At 33.2% G+C, this 19,157-nt stretch overlaps 4 protein-coding genes and 1 pseudogene across 5 annotated transcripts; 4 read left to right on the top strand and 1 right to left on the bottom strand.

Moving 5' to 3' along the window:
* Positions 1–5,308: 5,308 nt before the first annotated feature.
* LOC146884187 (putative disease resistance protein RXW24L) lies at positions 5,309–8,123 on the bottom strand. The gene is made up of 2 exons (XM_085665887.1): positions 7,982–8,123; positions 5,309–6,207 (listed from the first exon to the last, which is right to left on the bottom strand). Exons 1-2 carry the CDS (start codon positions 8,121–8,123, stop codon positions 5,309–5,311), a joined length of 1,041 nt encoding a protein of 346 aa, XP_085522013.1.
* Positions 8,124–9,252: 1,129 nt separating this feature from the next.
* On the top strand, positions 9,253–11,024 carry LOC114172508 (uncharacterized). The gene is made up of 2 exons (XM_085665886.1): positions 9,253–10,735; positions 10,963–11,024. The coding sequence occupies exons 1-2, from the start codon at positions 9,253–9,255 to the stop codon at positions 11,022–11,024; spliced, it is 1,545 nt and encodes a 514-aa protein (XP_085522012.1).
* Positions 11,025–11,137: 113 nt separating this feature from the next.
* On the top strand, positions 11,138–16,131 carry LOC114172512 (uncharacterized; annotated as a pseudogene). The gene is made up of 7 exons (XR_014984060.1): positions 11,138–11,165; positions 11,649–11,817; positions 11,895–11,994; positions 12,095–13,326; positions 13,412–13,565; positions 13,660–13,710; positions 15,525–16,131. The product of XR_014984060.1 is annotated as an uncharacterized LOC114172512 (transcript).
* LOC146884186 (uncharacterized) lies at positions 15,235–16,317 on the top strand. The gene is made up of 4 exons (XM_085665885.1): positions 15,235–15,361; positions 15,525–15,699; positions 15,775–15,904; positions 15,979–16,317. The coding sequence occupies exons 1-4, from the start codon at positions 15,235–15,237 to the stop codon at positions 16,315–16,317; spliced, it is 771 nt and encodes a 256-aa protein (XP_085522011.1).
* LOC114172509 (uncharacterized) lies at positions 16,161–17,279 on the top strand. Its single transcript, XM_028056961.2, has 3 exons — positions 16,161–16,302; positions 16,501–16,603; positions 16,694–17,279. The coding sequence occupies exons 2-3, from the start codon at positions 16,575–16,577 to the stop codon at positions 17,259–17,261; spliced, it is 597 nt and encodes a 198-aa protein (XP_027912762.1). The 5' UTR covers positions 16,161–16,302; positions 16,501–16,574; the 3' UTR covers positions 17,262–17,279.
* The last annotated feature ends 1,878 nt before the right edge of the window (positions 17,280–19,157 follow it).

Below are 19,157 nucleotides of genomic sequence, written 5' to 3'. Positions count from 1 at the left end.
TTTCCATTTTATGTTTTCTTCTTCCTTTAATTGTTCTTGGTTTTCTATGGTTTATGTTTTTCCATTTCCTTTTTGTTTTGAATCAATCCATCATCTTTTTCTCTTGAGCTTTGTGAAAGGAACCTTCACATCTAGATAGCTTGCTATCTTAATGTCCAGTGGGGATTTCACTTAGCTTTCTTAATCAACTCACACGATATTCAATAATCTTAAAAGAAAACAAGATAATCCTTCATCATTTGGTATCTAGAGCTTTGGTTGTCCTTGAATATAGTGTTTTTATGTTCTAACCTTGTCTTGTGTAGCTATCTTGGAATGGTCCACATAAAAACAGTGCTGGCAGCAACGTGTGCGTTTTTGAAAAAAATACTGCAGGTAGCTCAGTGGTCCAAAAGTAACGTTCTTTATATCAAAAGAAATCTCTTTGAGTCTAGTTTCCAACAAAAAAAGAATTAATGCATTTGGAGTTCTGTGGAGAGAGTTATGATCAAATGAGTGAGCAAAGGTCAGAGCTGCGGAGAATACGAAAAACAACGTTTTCAAGTTATGTTGTGGCAATTTTGGCTTCGGTTTTGTGACTCTTTTTCTCCTAAATGTGGTTGGATAACATGTCTTTTGATGCTTAGTCTTTGATCCTCAAATCCATAAGTTTAAATGCGTGATAGCTACATGTTTGTGTCTTTGTGTATGTCATGTTGAGTCTTTAAATGTGTCTAACTTTTGCTTGAGTCATATGTCATATGCTTCTTTGAGTTTTCTTATTCTTGTTTCTAAGTATTTGAGCTATTGCATGAGATCTATGCCTTTTGTTGTAGCATGCTCCTTGAAATTGATTTTGACCTAATTTTTAAGGAACTAAGTGTTCAAGACACCCTAAAATATCCTTCTCATCATCTTAAGTACCTAGTTTTGAAAAGAAAAATTATTTTCATGACCAAAAACAGTTTGGCCGAGAGCTAATGTGTTGCTTGGTGAATCCATTTGGCCATTTTTACTAGGTGTTATGCTACCAAATTTTATACTTGGATTTTGGGTGATATTGGCAAATTAGTTCCATGCTTTAACTTGGTTATGATCTTTCTTGGTGTATGCATAATTTGAGGTATAATCTTGGCTTGTTCAAATGCTTTCCATAGAGTCTTTAAAAGTGTTTTTCATTGCTTTAGTCTTGTTCAAGTTTTGTCTTTAAAACAAAATTTCCTTAGAAGTTAAACTTTCTTGTTTTTGTGCTTTTCTTGCTTGTCACTAGGTATTCTTTGTTGTGTCTTAGTAGTTTTCTTTTCTTGAAACTCTTGGGATGTTGTGGCCGAATCACTTGTCTTGCATTTGAAAGGTTTTGAACAAGTTTTTAAAAGTGTTTGCTTCACTCCTTTGGTGGATTTTGAGTGCTAGCCTTGCCTTGTTACTTTGGGAGAGTGATCTAAACACTTGGGTTACAATTTTGGGTTGGATTTGGTCTCGGTTTTCATGTTTTCTAACCTCTAATCCATTTATTTTGTCTCGGATTTGAGTGTTTTTGTTGTAGGAATCACGGCAAGTTCATCAAATGCACCTACTCCAAACATAAACAATACATTGATAAGATTGCTTCGGGATTTGGAGTTGTCTAGGAAGGAGTCCTTTGAACAATTGAGAAAAGACAAGGAGCAAAGTGACCTAAGAATCCAAGAGCACATTCAAAGGCTTGAAGCTAAAGAGCAAGAAAGAGAGGCTAGGAAAAGAGGGCATTCTAGGCGCAACCCATCACAAGAGAAGGAAACTCCAAAGATTCCTAAGTTCTATGGAGGAAGTGATCCCAAAGTCTTCCTTGATTGGGAAGCTAAAGTTGATCAAATTTTCAATGAAAATCATGTAAAGGATCAAGCACAAGTTGATCTAGTAGTTTTAGGATTTTTGGAGTATGCCAATACTTGGTGGCATAAACTTTGTAAGAATTATGACCAAGGGCCACCCGCGGCTTCTTGGATGGACATTAAAACTCTTATGCGCGCTAGATTTGTTCCTCCCTCCTATAGGAAGGAACTTCTTTTGAAGCTCCAAAGGCTTCACCAAGGTTCTATGAGTGTGAGTGAGTACTTTATAGAATTAGAGTCTCAAATGCGTAGGTTGAAATAAAGAAACTAACAAAGAGAAAATAAAAAGATTTGTGAGTGGTCTTAGGAGAGACATACAAGACCAAGTAGAGTTGTATGAGTACTCCACTCTTGAAAATGTTTTCACACTTGCCCTTGGGATTGAAATTCAATTGAAAAGAAAAAGAAGGGCAAGGAAGAGTTACTCACCCAACCACTACTTTAGTCACTCATGGAAGGGAAAGGATAAAAAGAAACATGATAAGTTCCCTTCTAACTCTCATTAAGAACCACCAAGTAAAAGTAAGTCACCAAGTGATCACATTCACCATTCCACTTCTCAAAGATCAAGTTCCATTAAATGTTTTAAATGTTTGGGTTATAATCACATTGCTTTAAATTGCCCAACGAAAAGGACCATGATCTTAAAGAAGAGTAATGATGTTGAAAGTGAACACTCATCTCCCCATTCTCTTTCAAAAGAACCTTCTTCATCTAGTAAAACTAAAATTTTTGAGAAAGACCCTATGTTATTAAGGTGCATGATAGGTCAAGATCAAAGTGAGCTTGAGCCAACTCAAAGAGAAAATATTTTTCAATCTAGATGCAAAATTAACAAATGGGTTTGGTGGAGTAGTACCAATGTAGCTAGCACAAGGTTGGTGGAAAAGCTTAGCTTAGAGACCATTCCTCATGCTAAGCCCTACAAGCTTGCTTGGATAAGTAAAGAGGGAGAAATAGATGTCAATAAACTAGTCCTAATTAACTTTTCTATAGGAAGCTACAAAGATGAGGTGCTATGTGATGTTGTTCCCATGGAAGTCACACATATCTTACTAGGTAGGCCATGGCAATTTGATAAACAAACTTTACATGATGGCCATACCAACCAATACATTTTCTTCAAAAATGGGAAAAAGACAACTTTACTACCTCTATCACCTCAAGAAGTTAATAAGGATAGAAATATAATAAGAAATGATAAAGAAGAAAAAGAAAAGGAGCAAGCTTTCACCAAGGTGTTACTTGCCTACAAAAAAATTCTTCCAAAGCAAGATGAGCATCACTCGTCCTTCTCTTCCCAAGCCAAAAAGGAAGGCCCAAAGCATAAGCAAGAGAGGAAGAGTAGTCTAGAAAATAAAGATGGCCCAACCAAAGCTAGGGGTCATAGCCTTAGAAAGGATGGAACAAAAGCTCTTAAAAGGGAGACAAAAATCCTCCCCCAAATCAAGTCAAGTTCCATCCACAAAGGCTTAAAGAATTTATGGTCAAATTCTCTCCAAGAAGGGGAGGATGATGAAGGATTAACCCCAACCAAGGATGGAGGCACATGCTTAAGAAGACTAAGCATGTTTAGAAAGGAAGTTCACTAATCCTTCATCCCTTTCATTTGTGTTTGTTATTTTTTTATTCCCTAAGTTGACTTAGTTGAATCAACTTTAGTTGACTTGTTGACCTTTGACTAGGTTTGACTTGTTGACTATAGTTGACTTGACTTAAGCCAACATGCTAATCTATGTTTATTTGCTTTGTAGGTTAATTAGGAGTAAGAACGCAATGCTAGGTGGCGCATGGTGATTGGGGAGCATAAATGATGTGGAGGAGAGAGTAAAGCAAAGGCATAAAGCATAAAGAAAAAGGCATAAAGAGAGTGTACCTATGTACCTTTGGTCTCCTTTGAATTTAGCACACTTTAGCCACTTTTTGGAGACATATGAGACACATTCTTTGTCTCCTTTTGTGCTAGAACGAAATTAGCCTTGCACACACCATAGTTGGCTCTTTTGTCTCTCATTTTTGAAACCTTATTTGACCTAGTTTCTAGAAGCTAGGGTTAGGTTTTTGTAGAGACATCCTTAGGTATCTTTTATTTTCTTAGAGGCCCCTAAACTCTTCTATATAAGGGGTGCTCCTAAACATGTAAAAGGGGTTGAACATTTTGAAGTAAAAACACTCTTGTGTCTCAACCATTTGTGAGAGTTTCCTCCCTAGGGAGTGAATACTTTTAAACCTTATCTTACATAGCAAGTGGCGGCACACATCCACTCATCTTCAAGGTTGCCATGGCTTCTAGCCTAGCCTTGTAGTGGCGTGCTTCTCACATTTTTACCATTCCTTTTCTTTCCATTTTATGTTTTCTTCTTCCTTTAATTGTTCTTGGTTTTCTATGGTTTATGTTTTTCCATTTCCTTTTTGTTTTGAATCAATCCATCATCTTTTTCTCTTGAGCTTTGTGAAAGGAACCTTCACATCTAGATAGCTTGCTATCTTAATGTCCAGTGGGGATTTCACTTAGCTTTCTTAATCAACTCACACGATATTCAATAATCTTAAAAGAAAACAAGATAATCCTTCATCAATTGTAGTCATACATAGATGTTGTTTCTCTCTCCAAATAATGTTTTTGAGTTCTAAAAGTAGCTAAGAGACAATTGTTGTAGAAACTGTCATCTTAGCTTTTTCGTTTGTTCTATTTCATTTCAAGCACTGGACCCCTCAACCTTTTTCTTCATTTTTATCTCTCTTATGAAATCAATTCCTATCATCACTACTTACATGATGGTGATTATAGTTTTCTTTTCCTACTGATATTAATTATATTGACTAAATAACTTTGAGAGAATCTCCTATGATACCTTTTTTCTATGATACCTTTGTGGGCCTATTAATTATTCTTAGCTATTTGAGTGGTGCTGTTCTTTATGATTTTACAAAATTCTTATGCTAAAAGGTTAAAGAAATGACGATGTATAAAACAAAAATTGCAAGCATTGAATTACACTTTGCTACATATACGTTTAAAAGGCATAAGAAATAATTCGTATCACAGTCCTACAAATATATACGCTGAGTTTTGGGAATCAAGTGTACTAAAATGAAGACATAATGTCGTAGAACAAAGAATACATGACATTTGCCACAAGAATTGATCATTAAAATCTTGTTAAGGTTGCCGGTGAAGTCTCTTGTTCGATTCAAGTGTGTGTGTGTGTAAGTCATGGCTCTCCCTGATCTCTGATTCACACTTTTCTCTCACATTTTGAACAAATTGCCACACGCACAGAGAGACTTGTGTTCTTCGAGCCTTCAGCTCCCGAAGTCCGATCCATAGACTTCAATGCACCCCTTTACGATGACTCTGCTTCTGCTGTATTAAACCTCAACTTTTTGCCCCCAAAACCTTATGATGTCCGAATCCGAGGTTCCTGCAGGGGTTTCATAATTTTGGAGTGTTGTCAAAGTCTCTGGTTGTGGAATCCATCCACTAGGGTCCACAAACAACTATCTTCCTCACCTATTATAGATAGATTCATCATGTGCTCTATAGAATTGCACAATGCTTCACCCTGTTGTGCTTCTAGCTTTATAATTCCCAACTTCCTTAACTTGGTTAATTTTTGCAGTGCATTTATTATGCTACCACCAGTTACATCTAAATATGATAGATTCTGCAGTGATTCTAGATTTTGAACTCCTTCACTTATCCTTAGTCCTTCTAAACAGTACAATTCTAAACTTTGATCACTGACATAGTAAGCTAGGAGATGGCGTAACTTGACAAGCTTATTGATCTTCACTTCATGCACTTTAGTTTGTTTTAGGTCTAGAGTTTGCAGATTCTCTAGGTTTCCAATGGACTTCGGAAGTGACTTTATGTTGGTGTTCCTTAGGCTCAAGTATTTCAAGTTGAATAGATTTCCAACTTGTTCAGGAAGAACATCAACAGATAGACATGCATCAGACAAGTCTAATCGAATCAAAAACTCAAAACTAGAGAAAAAATGGTTGTTCACCTGAAACTTCTTAGCATCATCGAAAACAAAACAAGACCTCACTTTTCCACACTTATGGTCTCTTTCCATGGTAGCAGAATCATTCTTCCTTATAACTGATAAACGCCTATGAAGGAAATCCATGTTGGAGTTCACTGGTGTGCTTGCATCTTCCATCACATGACAAAACATCTGATCTTCACAAATCCTAGCTATGGTCTCGTGCATGAGGTTATACACGTGACAACTTCTAGGTCTTCCATCAAAATCAAGTCTTGAACCATGAAGCAAGCCTCTGCAAATTAGTTCAGCCGGGTATTCATCTCCAAATAATAGATTGAGTAATGGATTAGGGGCATTGCCTCCTCAGGTTTTGCATCATGGAGCTGGTTTAGGTATAATGTAAAACCTGATGCCAATTCGCCATCTGAATTTCTATAGTTCATGCCATTTTTTAAATTTATATAATTGAAAGCAATTCAATCACATTACATGTCCTTTACAATTGTATCATATTAAGTAGGGGAACCACTTGAGCATGTTTGACGTGCTTCTTCCTAAGATTTAAGAATACTGGTGGATTGGATCTTTTGCTTGCAAAGAAGTGTGAAAAGTAACTCTTTTTTACTACATGTAATTTGAACAGAAAAGTAATTGTTCTAAGTTTCATTGATTTAGTTAACTATTTCAGCTGATGAATGTGTTTGTTATGGGAATGGATATCTGTGTTTGAATTGCACTAAAATGCTAATTTTTTGACAGTGCACTAGTTGCATTACGATCATATTTGGGGTGGGTGGGTGAGGGGTCTTTAGGGTCAATAAATCCTTCTAAGCTCCATGAAGGATTCTAGGATTTTTTTTTCTTCAGTAGCTAATTCTTGTTTTTCTTATTTTTGGTTAGATATTTGCATTCACTGATAAGTTTTATGAGAATTATCATGATATTTGATCCTTCCTCATCAGAAGTGGCCTCAAATTTTAGGTTCTATTAAATTGTTGAATCGGTTTGGAATGGCGTGTTTATTTCTTATGATTGTACTAGACTGTTTTCCATTATAAATTTGTTGAAACATTTTGGCGAGTTTTCTCATTATTTTACTAGAAGTTTACTATGTACTTCAATGCATAATGTTATATATTTATCAAATTGTTGAGTTAGTGGTTAAAGATTAGTTTTGCATCATTTCTTCTTGTTGATTATCGTCAATCTTAGATGTCTCTATTCTTTGTGTTTTGATTTGTCTAAGTTTAGTTGTTTATCTTTGTCTAACTATTGTGTCTGTCTCTTTTTGCATCTCTTATTTTTCGTAGTTATGAAATCTGTTCTGTTCCTCTATAATACTGGTAATCTAAAATTGTTGGGGCGTGTTTCTTTATGTGATACTCTTACGTGTACATGTGTCTGTTTGAATATAATTGTGTATTTTTTGTGACAATTGCGTTAATAGGCTTTATTCAACATCCATAAATTCAACACTTGTATATGTATTTATTTATAAAAGTTGTCACTATAACATAGAATTCGCATGTGCTTAACTATGAACCAAGTGGCTAAAGCGTTTTCGATAATAAATAATAGAACGGAACATCTGCTGCCAGAAAAAATATGACGTTGATCATGCAAGAGATGAGATTGTATTTGTTGTTGAGTTTTATTGAATGTTTTGGGTAAATATTACTATATATTTGAAGTGTTACGTACACACTCAAGATAGTTTAATTCGATGATAAATTTGAATGTTTTTAATTAAAATTTTATTAATTTTTAATTTACTGGGTATTCAATTTTTTTATATTTTTAATTAAGTTTTTATTATTTAATTTTTATATTGTCTCGTCTTGTTTACTTCTCTCTTTTCACGTGATAATTATGTACCGGTTAATATAAAAAAAAAGATATTATGATGAATATAAAATTGACGAGTAGGTTTTATGATTATTCTTTAGATAATAATAGAAACAATCATATCACTTAATTAATGAAAACATTAAAGTTTAATTGAAAATATGAAAATTTAGGTAGTTAATATATATATATATATATATATATATATATATATATATATATATAATATTTAAAATGAAAATATTGAAATTTTTGTGAGGTATTCTAACACAATGAGGCATGTCTTACCTGTGAGGTATTCTCTCAATTTTTGTGCAAGATCCTCCATTGTTGCATTCCTCAATGAAGTTGATCCAGGAGGATCTACCAAAAGTATGTTTTCTTTAATTTGCCTTATTGGGTAAAAAGAATCAGCTTGAGTTCGAGGCATGGTTATCCATACACAAAAGTCGAAATCCTTCTTGTGTTTCTTCTTCTGCTGGTTCAATTTCGTTTGCTTGTTATTGTTATTGGTATAATTGTGGTTGTTAACCTTATAATTGTTTATAAGATGTTTTTTCTTTTTCTTTTTCTTTCTCATCACCTTTTTCTTTTTATTGTGTGATACAAATCATATTTAAATTTTATAGTTTCTTATTCTCGATTTCCTTATTATATTGTTGCAACAGAGGTTTCGAAACTTGCGGTGTCTATTGGTTGTTGATATGAGGCCATATATACTTGTTCATCTAGGGGAAGATTGAAGTACAAGGTTAGCAAATTTATTCTACTCGTTGGTGATATAGGAATAATAAAATTATTAACAAAGTTGATTATGGTATACATGATAACAAATTTAAGTTATATATTTTGCTGTGATAAATAATTATTGTTTTTTATTGATTATGCTTCACTTATTTTTTATGCTCTGTTTTATCTATGTTGTTTTGGTAATATATATATATATATATATATATATATATATATATATAGTATTTATTTTCATTCTCTACAAACAATAATTTGAATTTATTGTGTGTAAATATTTTATATTGTTGACTAGTTATTCTGATAAAATATACAGTACTTATTTTAATTGTCTACAAACTTTAATTTTAAGATATCTCAAATGCTCTATTATAAATATATAAAATATTTCTATATAAAAAAATAATAACGAGTTGTCTATTTTTCTTAAATTTAATATTTTTAAAATTTATATATTAATAACAAATTGATTTAATCAATAAACAACGAGAACATAATTATTGATATTTTTATAATTAAAATATACACAGCAGAATAAGATCTTTTTTTTTTGTCACGGTTAACACATTTATAATCATATTTGTACATCATAGGAATTGTTAATCATAATAAGTTGTTTTTAGTACCAAAATCTGCATACTCTACATTTATATATTTCTGATTTGGTTGATGGTATTCCATCCATAGTTAGTTTCACTTCTTCTTTATCTTTTCTAGAATGTGGTACCATTTTGGTTAGGTATTCAATTTGTTTTAATTGCTAGCTTAATTGAAATAATTATTGTTTTAATGTATCACACCAGTGACAAGTCATGAGACCTAATAGAACATGGATGTTACAAAGAAAGGATCAATCTGGCATGATAAGTGGAGAATTTAGAGATGGAGTTGATGATTTCATTCAAATAGCTACTAGAGACCCAACAATTCCAGATGTAACAGGACGCATTCCTTGTCCTTGTACAAGGTGTAGAAATCGTTATTGGGAGACATCATTTAATGTGGAGAAACATTTGTATCATCATGGATTTGTTGATGGTTATGTAAATTGGACTCTTCATGGTGAGAAGAAATGGGAAGATAAGTCATCAACATCTGTCATCCAAGATTCTATTGATGAGAGCAAAAGGCCATATGTAGATATGATTATTGATGCTTCTTTGGGTAGAATCAATTCTGAAGTGGAAGAAGATCCAAATCCTTCAGCTGCAAAGTTTTACAACTTATTAAGGGATGTTGATGAACCTTTATGGGATGGTTGCAAAAAACATTCAAAATTGTCAGCTACAACACAACTCCTAAACTTGAAGTCAGAGTTTAACATGAGTGTAAATTGTTATGATCGAATGATTTCCATAATTAAAAGCATGCTTCCAGAGTCAGAAAGGTTGCCTGAAAATTTGTATAGATCAAAGAAAATGGTTAGTGAGTTGGGATTAGGATATGAGAAGATAGATGCATGTCCTAATCATTGCATGTTGTATTACAAGGAAAATAGTGACAAGAAGGTTTGTTCGATTTGTAAAGAACCACGATTTAAGATTAAGACATCTACAAATAAGAAGGATGTTCCTTGCTCGATATTGAGATATTTTCCCCTTGTTCCAAGACTTCAACGCCTATACATGTCTAAGAATACTTCAAAATACATGCGTTGGCATGCAGATGCAGTACGTCAAGATGAATCAGTGATGACACATCCATCTAATGCAGAGGCTTGGAAGCAATTTAATCGTACACATCCTACATTCTCACAAGATTCTCGGAATGTTAGGCTTGGGCTTTGCACAGATGATTTTAATCCATTTAGCAATACAGGTACCCCATATTCATGTTGGCCTGTTTTTGTCACATCGTATAATCTTCCACCAAGTATGTGTATGAAAAAGGAATACATATTTCTTACACTTGTGATTCTTGGACCAAAGTCACCTGGTAAAAGTTTAGATGTGTATCTCCGACCTTTAGTTGATGAATTAAAGATGTTATGGGATATTGGGGTAAACACTTTTGATACATGGAAAAAACAAAATTTCATTATGAAAGCAGCATTGTTGTGGACAATAAGTGATTTTCCAGCATATGCAATGTTGTCCGGGTGGAGCACTCATGGGAGACTTGCTTGTCCATATTGTATGGAGAATAGTAAATCATTTGGTTTGAAGTATGGTAGAAAGCCTTGTTGGTTTGATTGTCATCGTCAACATTTGCCTATTGATCATCCTTTTCGTCATGATCGATACTCCTTTAAGAAGTCTGTAGTAGAAAACTCTTTACCTCCAGAACACTTGAGTGGTATAGATATCTTAAACAAAGTGAATCAACTTCAAGAAATTAACTTTGGCTTGAAATCAACCAAGATAAAGCAGCCCGGCTTTGGTAGAACTCATAACTGGGTAAAGAAAAGCATATTTTGGGAATTTCCTTATTGGTCCACCAATCTAATTCGACATAATTTGGATGTTATGCATGTTGAAAAGAATGTGTTTGACAATGTGTTCAACACTGTTATGGACATAAAGGACAAGACAAAAGACAATGCAAATGCAAGACAAGATTTGAAGTTGATATGCAAACGTCCTAAGTTAGAGTTAATAGTTGAGAATGAAAAGTGTAAAAAACCAAAGGCAACATATGCCTTGAATTTGGATCAAAGAAAGAAGGTGTGTGAATGGATAAAACAACTGAAGTTTCCGGATGGGTACTCATCTAACCTATCACGTTGCATTAATCTAGATGAAGGAAAAATATACGGAATGAAGAGTCACGATTGCCATGTTTTTATGCAAAGACTTATTCCTTTGGCATTTCGTGACATGTTGCCAAGGCCAATATGGAAAGTTTTAACTGAACTGAGTTTGTTCTTCAAAGAGATTTGTGCAATTGGAATACGTGTTTCTGTCATGGACAATGTCATATTTTCCATCATTGAAACAATTTGCAAGCTTGAGAAGATTTTTCCACCAGCATTTTTTGACTCAATGGAACATTTTGGTAATACATCTCCCATATGAAGTTAAGGTTGGAGGACCTGTGCAATATAGATGGATGTATCCATTTGAGAGATGTATGTTGTACTTGAAAAGGAAGGTTCGAAATAAGGCAAAAGTTGAAGGATCTATTTGTGAAGCATATATTTTGGAAGAAATTTCTAACTTTGCTTCTTTATATTTTGATCCAAGCATTCAAACAAGGTACACTAATGTTCCTCGTAATGATGATGGTGGTGAACAAAAACTGGATGATAAATTGTCTATTTTTAAACATCCATGTCGCCCTATTGGCAAAGGTCAACATAGATTCTTAACAGATGAAGAACTTCATATTGCTGAGACATATATCTTGGTGAATTGTAAAGAATCAGAATCTTATCTTCAGTAAGTTTTCTTTTTCATTTATATGTTTATGCATTTTATAATTATATTAGTTATGTTATTAATTATCGTATTGTTAGACAATTCGAGGATTCACTAAAGGAAAGAAATCCTAATATATCTGAGGATGAAATACTCATAGCTCGAGATAGAGATTTTAGTAGATGGTTGAAACAACAAGTAAGTAGTCTCTCCCATACTCTTTATAATGTACAATTTAATATTTATTAATTATAATAATAATATAATTATGTGTTTTCACTTTTCCAATAATTCATAGGTTAGTACAGGTCATGTCCAAGATTAAAAGATTCGAGAGATTAGTTATGGCCCATTGAAGGTTGTGACTTCTTATAATGGTTTGATTGTTAATGGATATAGATTCCATACAAAGGATTATGGACATAATAAGTCCACCATGAATAGTGGGATATGTGTTCGAGGAAACATATATGGTGAAAATGATTTGGACTATTATGGTATTGTTGAGGAGATACTAGAATTATCATATGTTGGATTTGAAAACAAAGTGGTTATTCTACATTGTCACTGGTTTGACCCTGTCAATGGTGTTAAAGTTGATAATGTCTATGGGTTGGTTGATATCAATCATAAATCAAAGCTTCAAACAAATGAGCCATTTGTATTAGCTGGACAAGCTCAACAAGTCTATTATACAAAATATCCTCAAAGTGGGACTAAAAATACTAGTGATTGGTGGGCAGCTTGCAAGGTTAGAGCAAAATTGTTTATAGTTGAGACACTGAATAATGAAGAAGATTTTTCAAATGAGCACATTGCTATTGATTATTTTCAAGATGAAGAGTCCACGAGAATGAGTACTATTCTTATTGACAATGAGATCATACAACTATTTGACGCACATGCTCCAATGGAAGAAGTAAATATGGATGATATACAAAGTTCAATTGAAAATGTAAATCATGATGAGGTCAACAATGAACACAATGAGGATGATGGGTTCATGGATGAAGATGAGAAGTTAGATGATTTAGATGATTCAAATATGGAGTTAGATGAATCTGATGAAGAATGGTTATGATTGATTCTTTTCCATTTCATTACCTTAATATTCTTCCTAGTAATTTAGATTCTGGAACCTGCTTTATTTCTTTTATATTTTTCAAGCCTTGTAAGAAGATTGTGGAATTATACTCTTTCATTAGTCATTGTTAATTTTGACATTTATTTTGTTACGTTACACTTGACTTTGATTATCAATTGCTTTTATCCTCTCTTTTTTTCCATTCACAATTTTAACCCGAATTTGAAACATTTGTTAGTTACCTAAATTTAAATCTTCATCTTGTGTAGTGAGAAAAGTGAAATAGATAAACTAAGACATGTTTGGGATAAACTAAGACATTTCGTACACCATTGGATTTTATCTCACTATTGACATCGTCTCGTGCTTCCTCCACCGCAACCAACTTCTTCACATCTTCGTGGTCTTCCTCTCAACGTCGGGGAATCAAAGTATCTGGTTCTGATGTATGCGTCTTTTAACTTTGACTATTTTATTGGACTTTTGGTCAAGTTTTTTATAGCTGCTTCTTCACTGTCTTTTGCGATGCAGATTAGAGTGGGAAATATCATTGGAAAACAAGGTTCCTATGCTCTTGGGTTATTGAATTTTACTGTGGTTTCAATTCAACATGTATGCTTTCTAACAGATTCATTTTGCATTCTTATTGTGTTGGTCGTGCTTGCTTCCAGGGCGCATTTACGAGGTACATACTATTACTACTCAATCAATTTATTGCCAAATAGGATCCATTCAATCTTGTTATCCCACACTTTCTTTCGTGATGCAAACCTCATCAGGTTCTTAAAGTCGATCACTCTCATGAAGGAAGAGGAAAAGCCACAATCAAGGTTTGTCTTAAGATTTCCTTTTTTTTGTCATACTGACCCTCCTTAAATGCACACTTGTTCCATAATTTTATAAGTGAGCATGCTTATCTTTATTTACTTTTGGACGAACTTTTACATAAGCTAAAATGCATAAGCTAATTTGTAGAAGCTCTTTCTAGCTTCTTTTAATTATTATTTTTGACTTGTACATGAGCTAATTTTAGCTTATGGAAAACTTAATTTCATTTTTTTTCTTCTTATTTTTCTCTCCTGGGAGGACATATGGTGAAACTTGTTCAAATAGATCCTTGGAATGGAATAGTGTACTATATTGAAAATGCATTAAATTAGGAAAAGAGTATTGGTGTAGTGAATGCCATCATGTAATTTGTCTTTTGAAGGAATTACTATTATATATATTTCTAAAGTAACTAATTGTAAGTCGTTTGGCCATTGTGTCCAAGAAACCTGCTTTGCTCATTTTCTGCACTCTCTTTAAGATTTTTCTTGACACTCTAAATCAACTCCTTGGTGCACAAAATAGTATGCCTTAATTTTATACTGCACATCCTATTTGGTAGAGGAAATTTTTCATCAGTAATTTTGATAGAATGTCTGAGTGAAAATATGAAAACTTGACAAATTTGTAGGATAAAATTCCTAAGCGAAACTAAGATATGAAATAGATTATGACAACAATTGGAACACACTTGAATCAATACATCAATGTAATTAACGACTTCAGAATCAGAAATCTAAACTTAAACAACAAACTGAAACCAGTAAACATAGTTAGACAGCAAACTAAAATGAAACTAGTGAGTAGTGTATGTGACTGAAAAATAGACATTGTGAAGATTGATATGCAAAACTAAATTAAGATGCAATAAAATGGTTTGAATCATGAACACAACATGCAATTTATTCAAAAATCATACTAATTGAAAACTAAAACCGAGAATTGATACTAAGAACAAGTACAAAATTAGATTTCTAAAATGGGGAAAAGTAACTAAACTAATAAACCTAACTTTCTAAAATGGGGTAAAAACTGAAATATGCAATCAAAACTGAATTAAAGTTATGAACAAGATTCAAATGATGAAACTAAACTTAAACAATGCATAGAACTGTAAAATGAATTCAGAAATTGAAATCTAATATGCAGAACCAGTGATAAAATCTGAAAATAAAAGATCAACTATATTAACTACCATAACTATATTACCCACCATGATGAACAAATGAGAACTCTGAATTGAAATGTGAATTATGCAATGGAAACACAAATTAAATCATGAAAACAGATTAGGGACCAAGTTAACCGATTCAGCATTTTACAAGTTGGTCTTCAATGATTGCTTTTATGTGTATGAATGTGTATATAGACTTAAGAAGGCAAGTTGGTAATGAACTCATGGTGATTTTATTTAATCATTTAGTTGACAATAAAAATTTATTTTATATATTCAATAAGAAGTAGATAAGTTTTCAGGCTAGGTGGATCAATTCTTTAGCTATAAATAATGTCACAATTATATTTCCATGACAGGAACTGAAATGACTATTCGAGGAAGAGGTAGAGGTCAAGGTAGTCACACTCTAAGTCAACTTAGGCCTATTCAATGTCATGTTGGTCCTTCAGAACTAGATCCTATTTTGCAATCACCAGGTATAATTGTTGAAAGCACTCTAAATTTTTGTATGTATTTAACAACATTTATCTTCATGAAAAACAAATGACAATTCATTTTGTTTAGATTAAGAGAAAAAAAAGAAGAAAAAAGGCAATAAATTAGCTTTGTCAACAATTTATAGTTTCAATGTTTTTTTAGGTGCTACTTCAATTGATGGTAATCAATCACCACCTACCACCTCAGTGTTTGATGATGGTCAATCAAATGTCAATTCAACATCTAATGACGTACCTACTCAAGATCCTTCAAGTGTATATTCTCATAATGAAATTGATAGGAGACTTGTCATATCTGTACAGAAAGTTAGCAAACCGTAAGTACATCCAATCAAATATTCAATTCAATGTTGCTAATTTTTGGTTTGTAAAATGATTATTTGAACATGCAGAAGAAGGTTTGTTCCTGATTCTGTGACTCGAGATATCATATCTGAAGTATTGATGAGAATGCCTAATCCAGCTGAGAAATGGAAAACTTATTCTGCTGATATGAAAGAAATATTATTCGATGATTTTAAGGCAAGTTACTATAGTCTTTTATCTTTATATTACATTTACTTATCATTAATTTTGATAAATTTGTATTGGTGTAGAATAAGTACCGATTTGCATCAGATTATGATCATAGCATGGCAAGAAAGGTTTGGAATTTAACATGCATGGATCGCTATTCCGACTCTTTAGCTAAGGCAAGAAAAAAGGCAAGAGAAAGAGCAAACTCAAATAATATAGAAGACTTAAAAGGTTTTGGGCCAAGAGGAATAAGGACTGAGATGTGGGACGCTTTAATTGACATATGGATGACACAAGACTGGAAAAAGAAATCTATTGCTGGTAAAAACAATAGGGCTGCCAAGCCAGAGGCTATGGTGCACACTGGAGGGTCAATAAGCTTTGGACAACACTTGAAAAAGATGGTATTCATTTTCTAGTAATATCTATGACTTTATAATAATACTTATATATTTTATACATTTGGTGGATATCATTAATGCATCAATCATATATATATATATATATATATATATATATATATATATATATACATATATATAAACATACTTATTATAAATTTTGATAGTATTCATTATCTAGGATTACATATTATTTTACAGGAGGCGGAGCGTAATGGGTCTGTTTCTTATGGTGAACTATACAACAAAGTTCATAAAAAAAAAAGACGGTCAATATGTTTCCAATAAAGCAAAAAATTTCATTGTAAGTATTATTACATGTGTAAGAATTTATTCACTTATTTAATCTTATATTACAAAATGATTGATTTACTATATGGGAATCATATAAAAGTGCTATGGTAGAAAAATATGGAGAAGATGTATCAAAGCATCCTAAAGTTGATTCTGAAGTATGGATGAAAATGGGAGGTGAAAATAAGAAAGGTAGAATTCACGGTATCGCTCGTAGCTTGGAACTTGCCATCATCAATGTGAATGGTTCATCTTCATCAGTTGTAGGTCCTTCCACAAATCCAACTCATGCATCTCCAACTGAAGAAATCACTGCAATAGCTACACAAATGTCTCAAATGCAACAACAGATGCAGACACAGTTAGATTTACAAACTGAATCTCAAAAGCAACTACAGATAGAGTTACAAGCACAAATAGAGGCACATGCACAACAGGTGCAAGCTCAGTTGAAAGCACAAGCAGATATGCATGCACAATTTCAAGCACAATTCCAAGCACAAATACAAGCACAAATGCAAGCACAAGTAGAAATGCAAAAACTTTTACAACAACAAATGCATACACAGATGCAAACACAGATGGAGTTTTTCAAGACACAAATATTTCCTGCTTTAAAGATATCATCACCACCGTCTGTCAAGAAACATGGCGAGAACAAAATATGAAGATGATGATGATGTTTTGTTTTGTTTTGTTTTTAAACTTAATGATGTATGTTGACAATTGTAAGGACTACTTTTATTATGCTAATTACTTTTAGTATTTTGAATGTGATAACATTTGACATGTTTCATATAAAATGTTTGGCAAGATTTATTACTTTATTTTATATTTATGTTAAAATGCATTTCATAAGGTACAAGTAAAAAAGTATGGAATATTTTGGAATGATGCAATTTGCTATGATTTTGCTAGGGATTAGCTAGAGATAAATTATTCAATTCGCGAGGGATTAGCTACAACCTATTTGCTAGGGATTAGCTACAAGCAGTTTGCTAGGGATTAGCTAAGGATTAGCTACAACTTTTTTGCTAGGGATTTGCTAGGGATTAGCTACAACCTATTTGCTAGGGATTTGCTAGGGATTAGCTACAAACTATTTGCTAGGGATTGGCTACAACCTATTTGCTAGGGATTAGATAGGGATTAGCTACAACTGATTTGCTAGGGATTAGCTAAGGATTAGCTACAACTTTTTTGCTAGGGATTAGCTAGATATTAGCTACACCTACTTTGCTAGGGATTAGCTAGGGATTAGTTACAACCACTTTGCTAGGGATTAGCTACAACCGATTTGCTAGGGATTTGCTAAGGATTAGCTACAATTATTTTGCTAGGGATTAGTTAGGGATTAGCTACAACTAGTTTGCTAGGGATTAGCTAAGGATTAGCTAGGGATTAGCGACAAAGTGGTTCTCTAGTTACTTAGCTACCTATATTTTAGCTACGCCATAATGTCTTCGCTAATTTTTCGCAAATCCTTCGCTAAATCGTTTTGCGAGGGATTAGCGAAGGATTTGCTAGGGATTATTCCCTCTCTAATACATAACTTTCTTGTAGTGGGAGAAACTCAAGTTACCAACAAGCTTTCATCTGAATCAAGCAAGGTCAAATTCAGTACAAGACAATGTGTGAAAGAAGTATGATGTGATATTGCTCCCACGAACCCTTGTCATCTTCTTTTGAGATGGGCATGGCTTCATTTTACAATGCTCAATCTTGATGAACGTTCCCATTATTTGAAGCATGAGGGATATGAAATAAAGTTGAAATTTATGACACCAAGACAAGCCAACAAGGATCAACATAGGTTGAAGGAGAAAATAGAAAAAGAAAGAATAGAAAAAGAAGAAAAATAAACTGCAGAAGGAAGGGAAATTGAAGAAAAAGAAAAGGAAGTAAAGAAAAAGATTATGGAAAAGGTAATAGAGAACAAGGTGTTTAATCAAAAGCCACCCATGTTTAGTTGCATTCGTTTACGAAAGCGACAACAATGCTGTAAGCCAAAGATTGGTGAAGAAACTACAGTTACCAACAAGCTTTCACCCAAATCAAGCAAGGATCAAATTCAGTACATGACAATTTGTGAAACAAGTATTATGTGATATTGCTCCCATGAATTCTTGTCATCTTCTTTTGAGATGGGCATGGGTTCATTTTAAAACGCTCAATCTTGATGAACGTTCCCTTTATTTGAGGCATGAGGGATATGAAAGGAATTTGAAATTCATGACACCAAGACAAGCCAAGAAGGATCAACATACGTTGAAGGAGAAAATAGAAAAAGAAAGAATAGAAAAAGAAGAAATATAAACTGTAGAAGGAAGGGAATTGAAGAAAAAGAAAAGGAAGTAAAGAAAAAGATTATGGAAAAGGTAGTAGAGAACAAGGTGTTTAATCTAAGGCCACCCATGTTTAGTTGCATTCTTTTACGAAAGCGACAACAATGTTGTAAGCCAAAGATTGGTGAAGAAACTACAGTTACCAACAAGCTTTCACCCAAATCAAGCAAGGATCAAATTCAGTACATGACAATTTGTGAAAGAAGTATTATGTGATAT

This window comes from Vigna unguiculata, chromosome 8 (genome assembly GCF_037176805.1).
Source record: "Vigna unguiculata cultivar grain cowpea cultivar isolate G323 ecotype 2 chromosome 8, ASM3717680v1, whole genome shotgun sequence".
NCBI lineage: Eukaryota > Viridiplantae > Streptophyta > Magnoliopsida > Fabales > Fabaceae > Vigna > Vigna unguiculata.
Note: the sequence above shows the minus strand (reverse complement) of the source record. Positions and strands in the feature narration are given on the sequence as shown.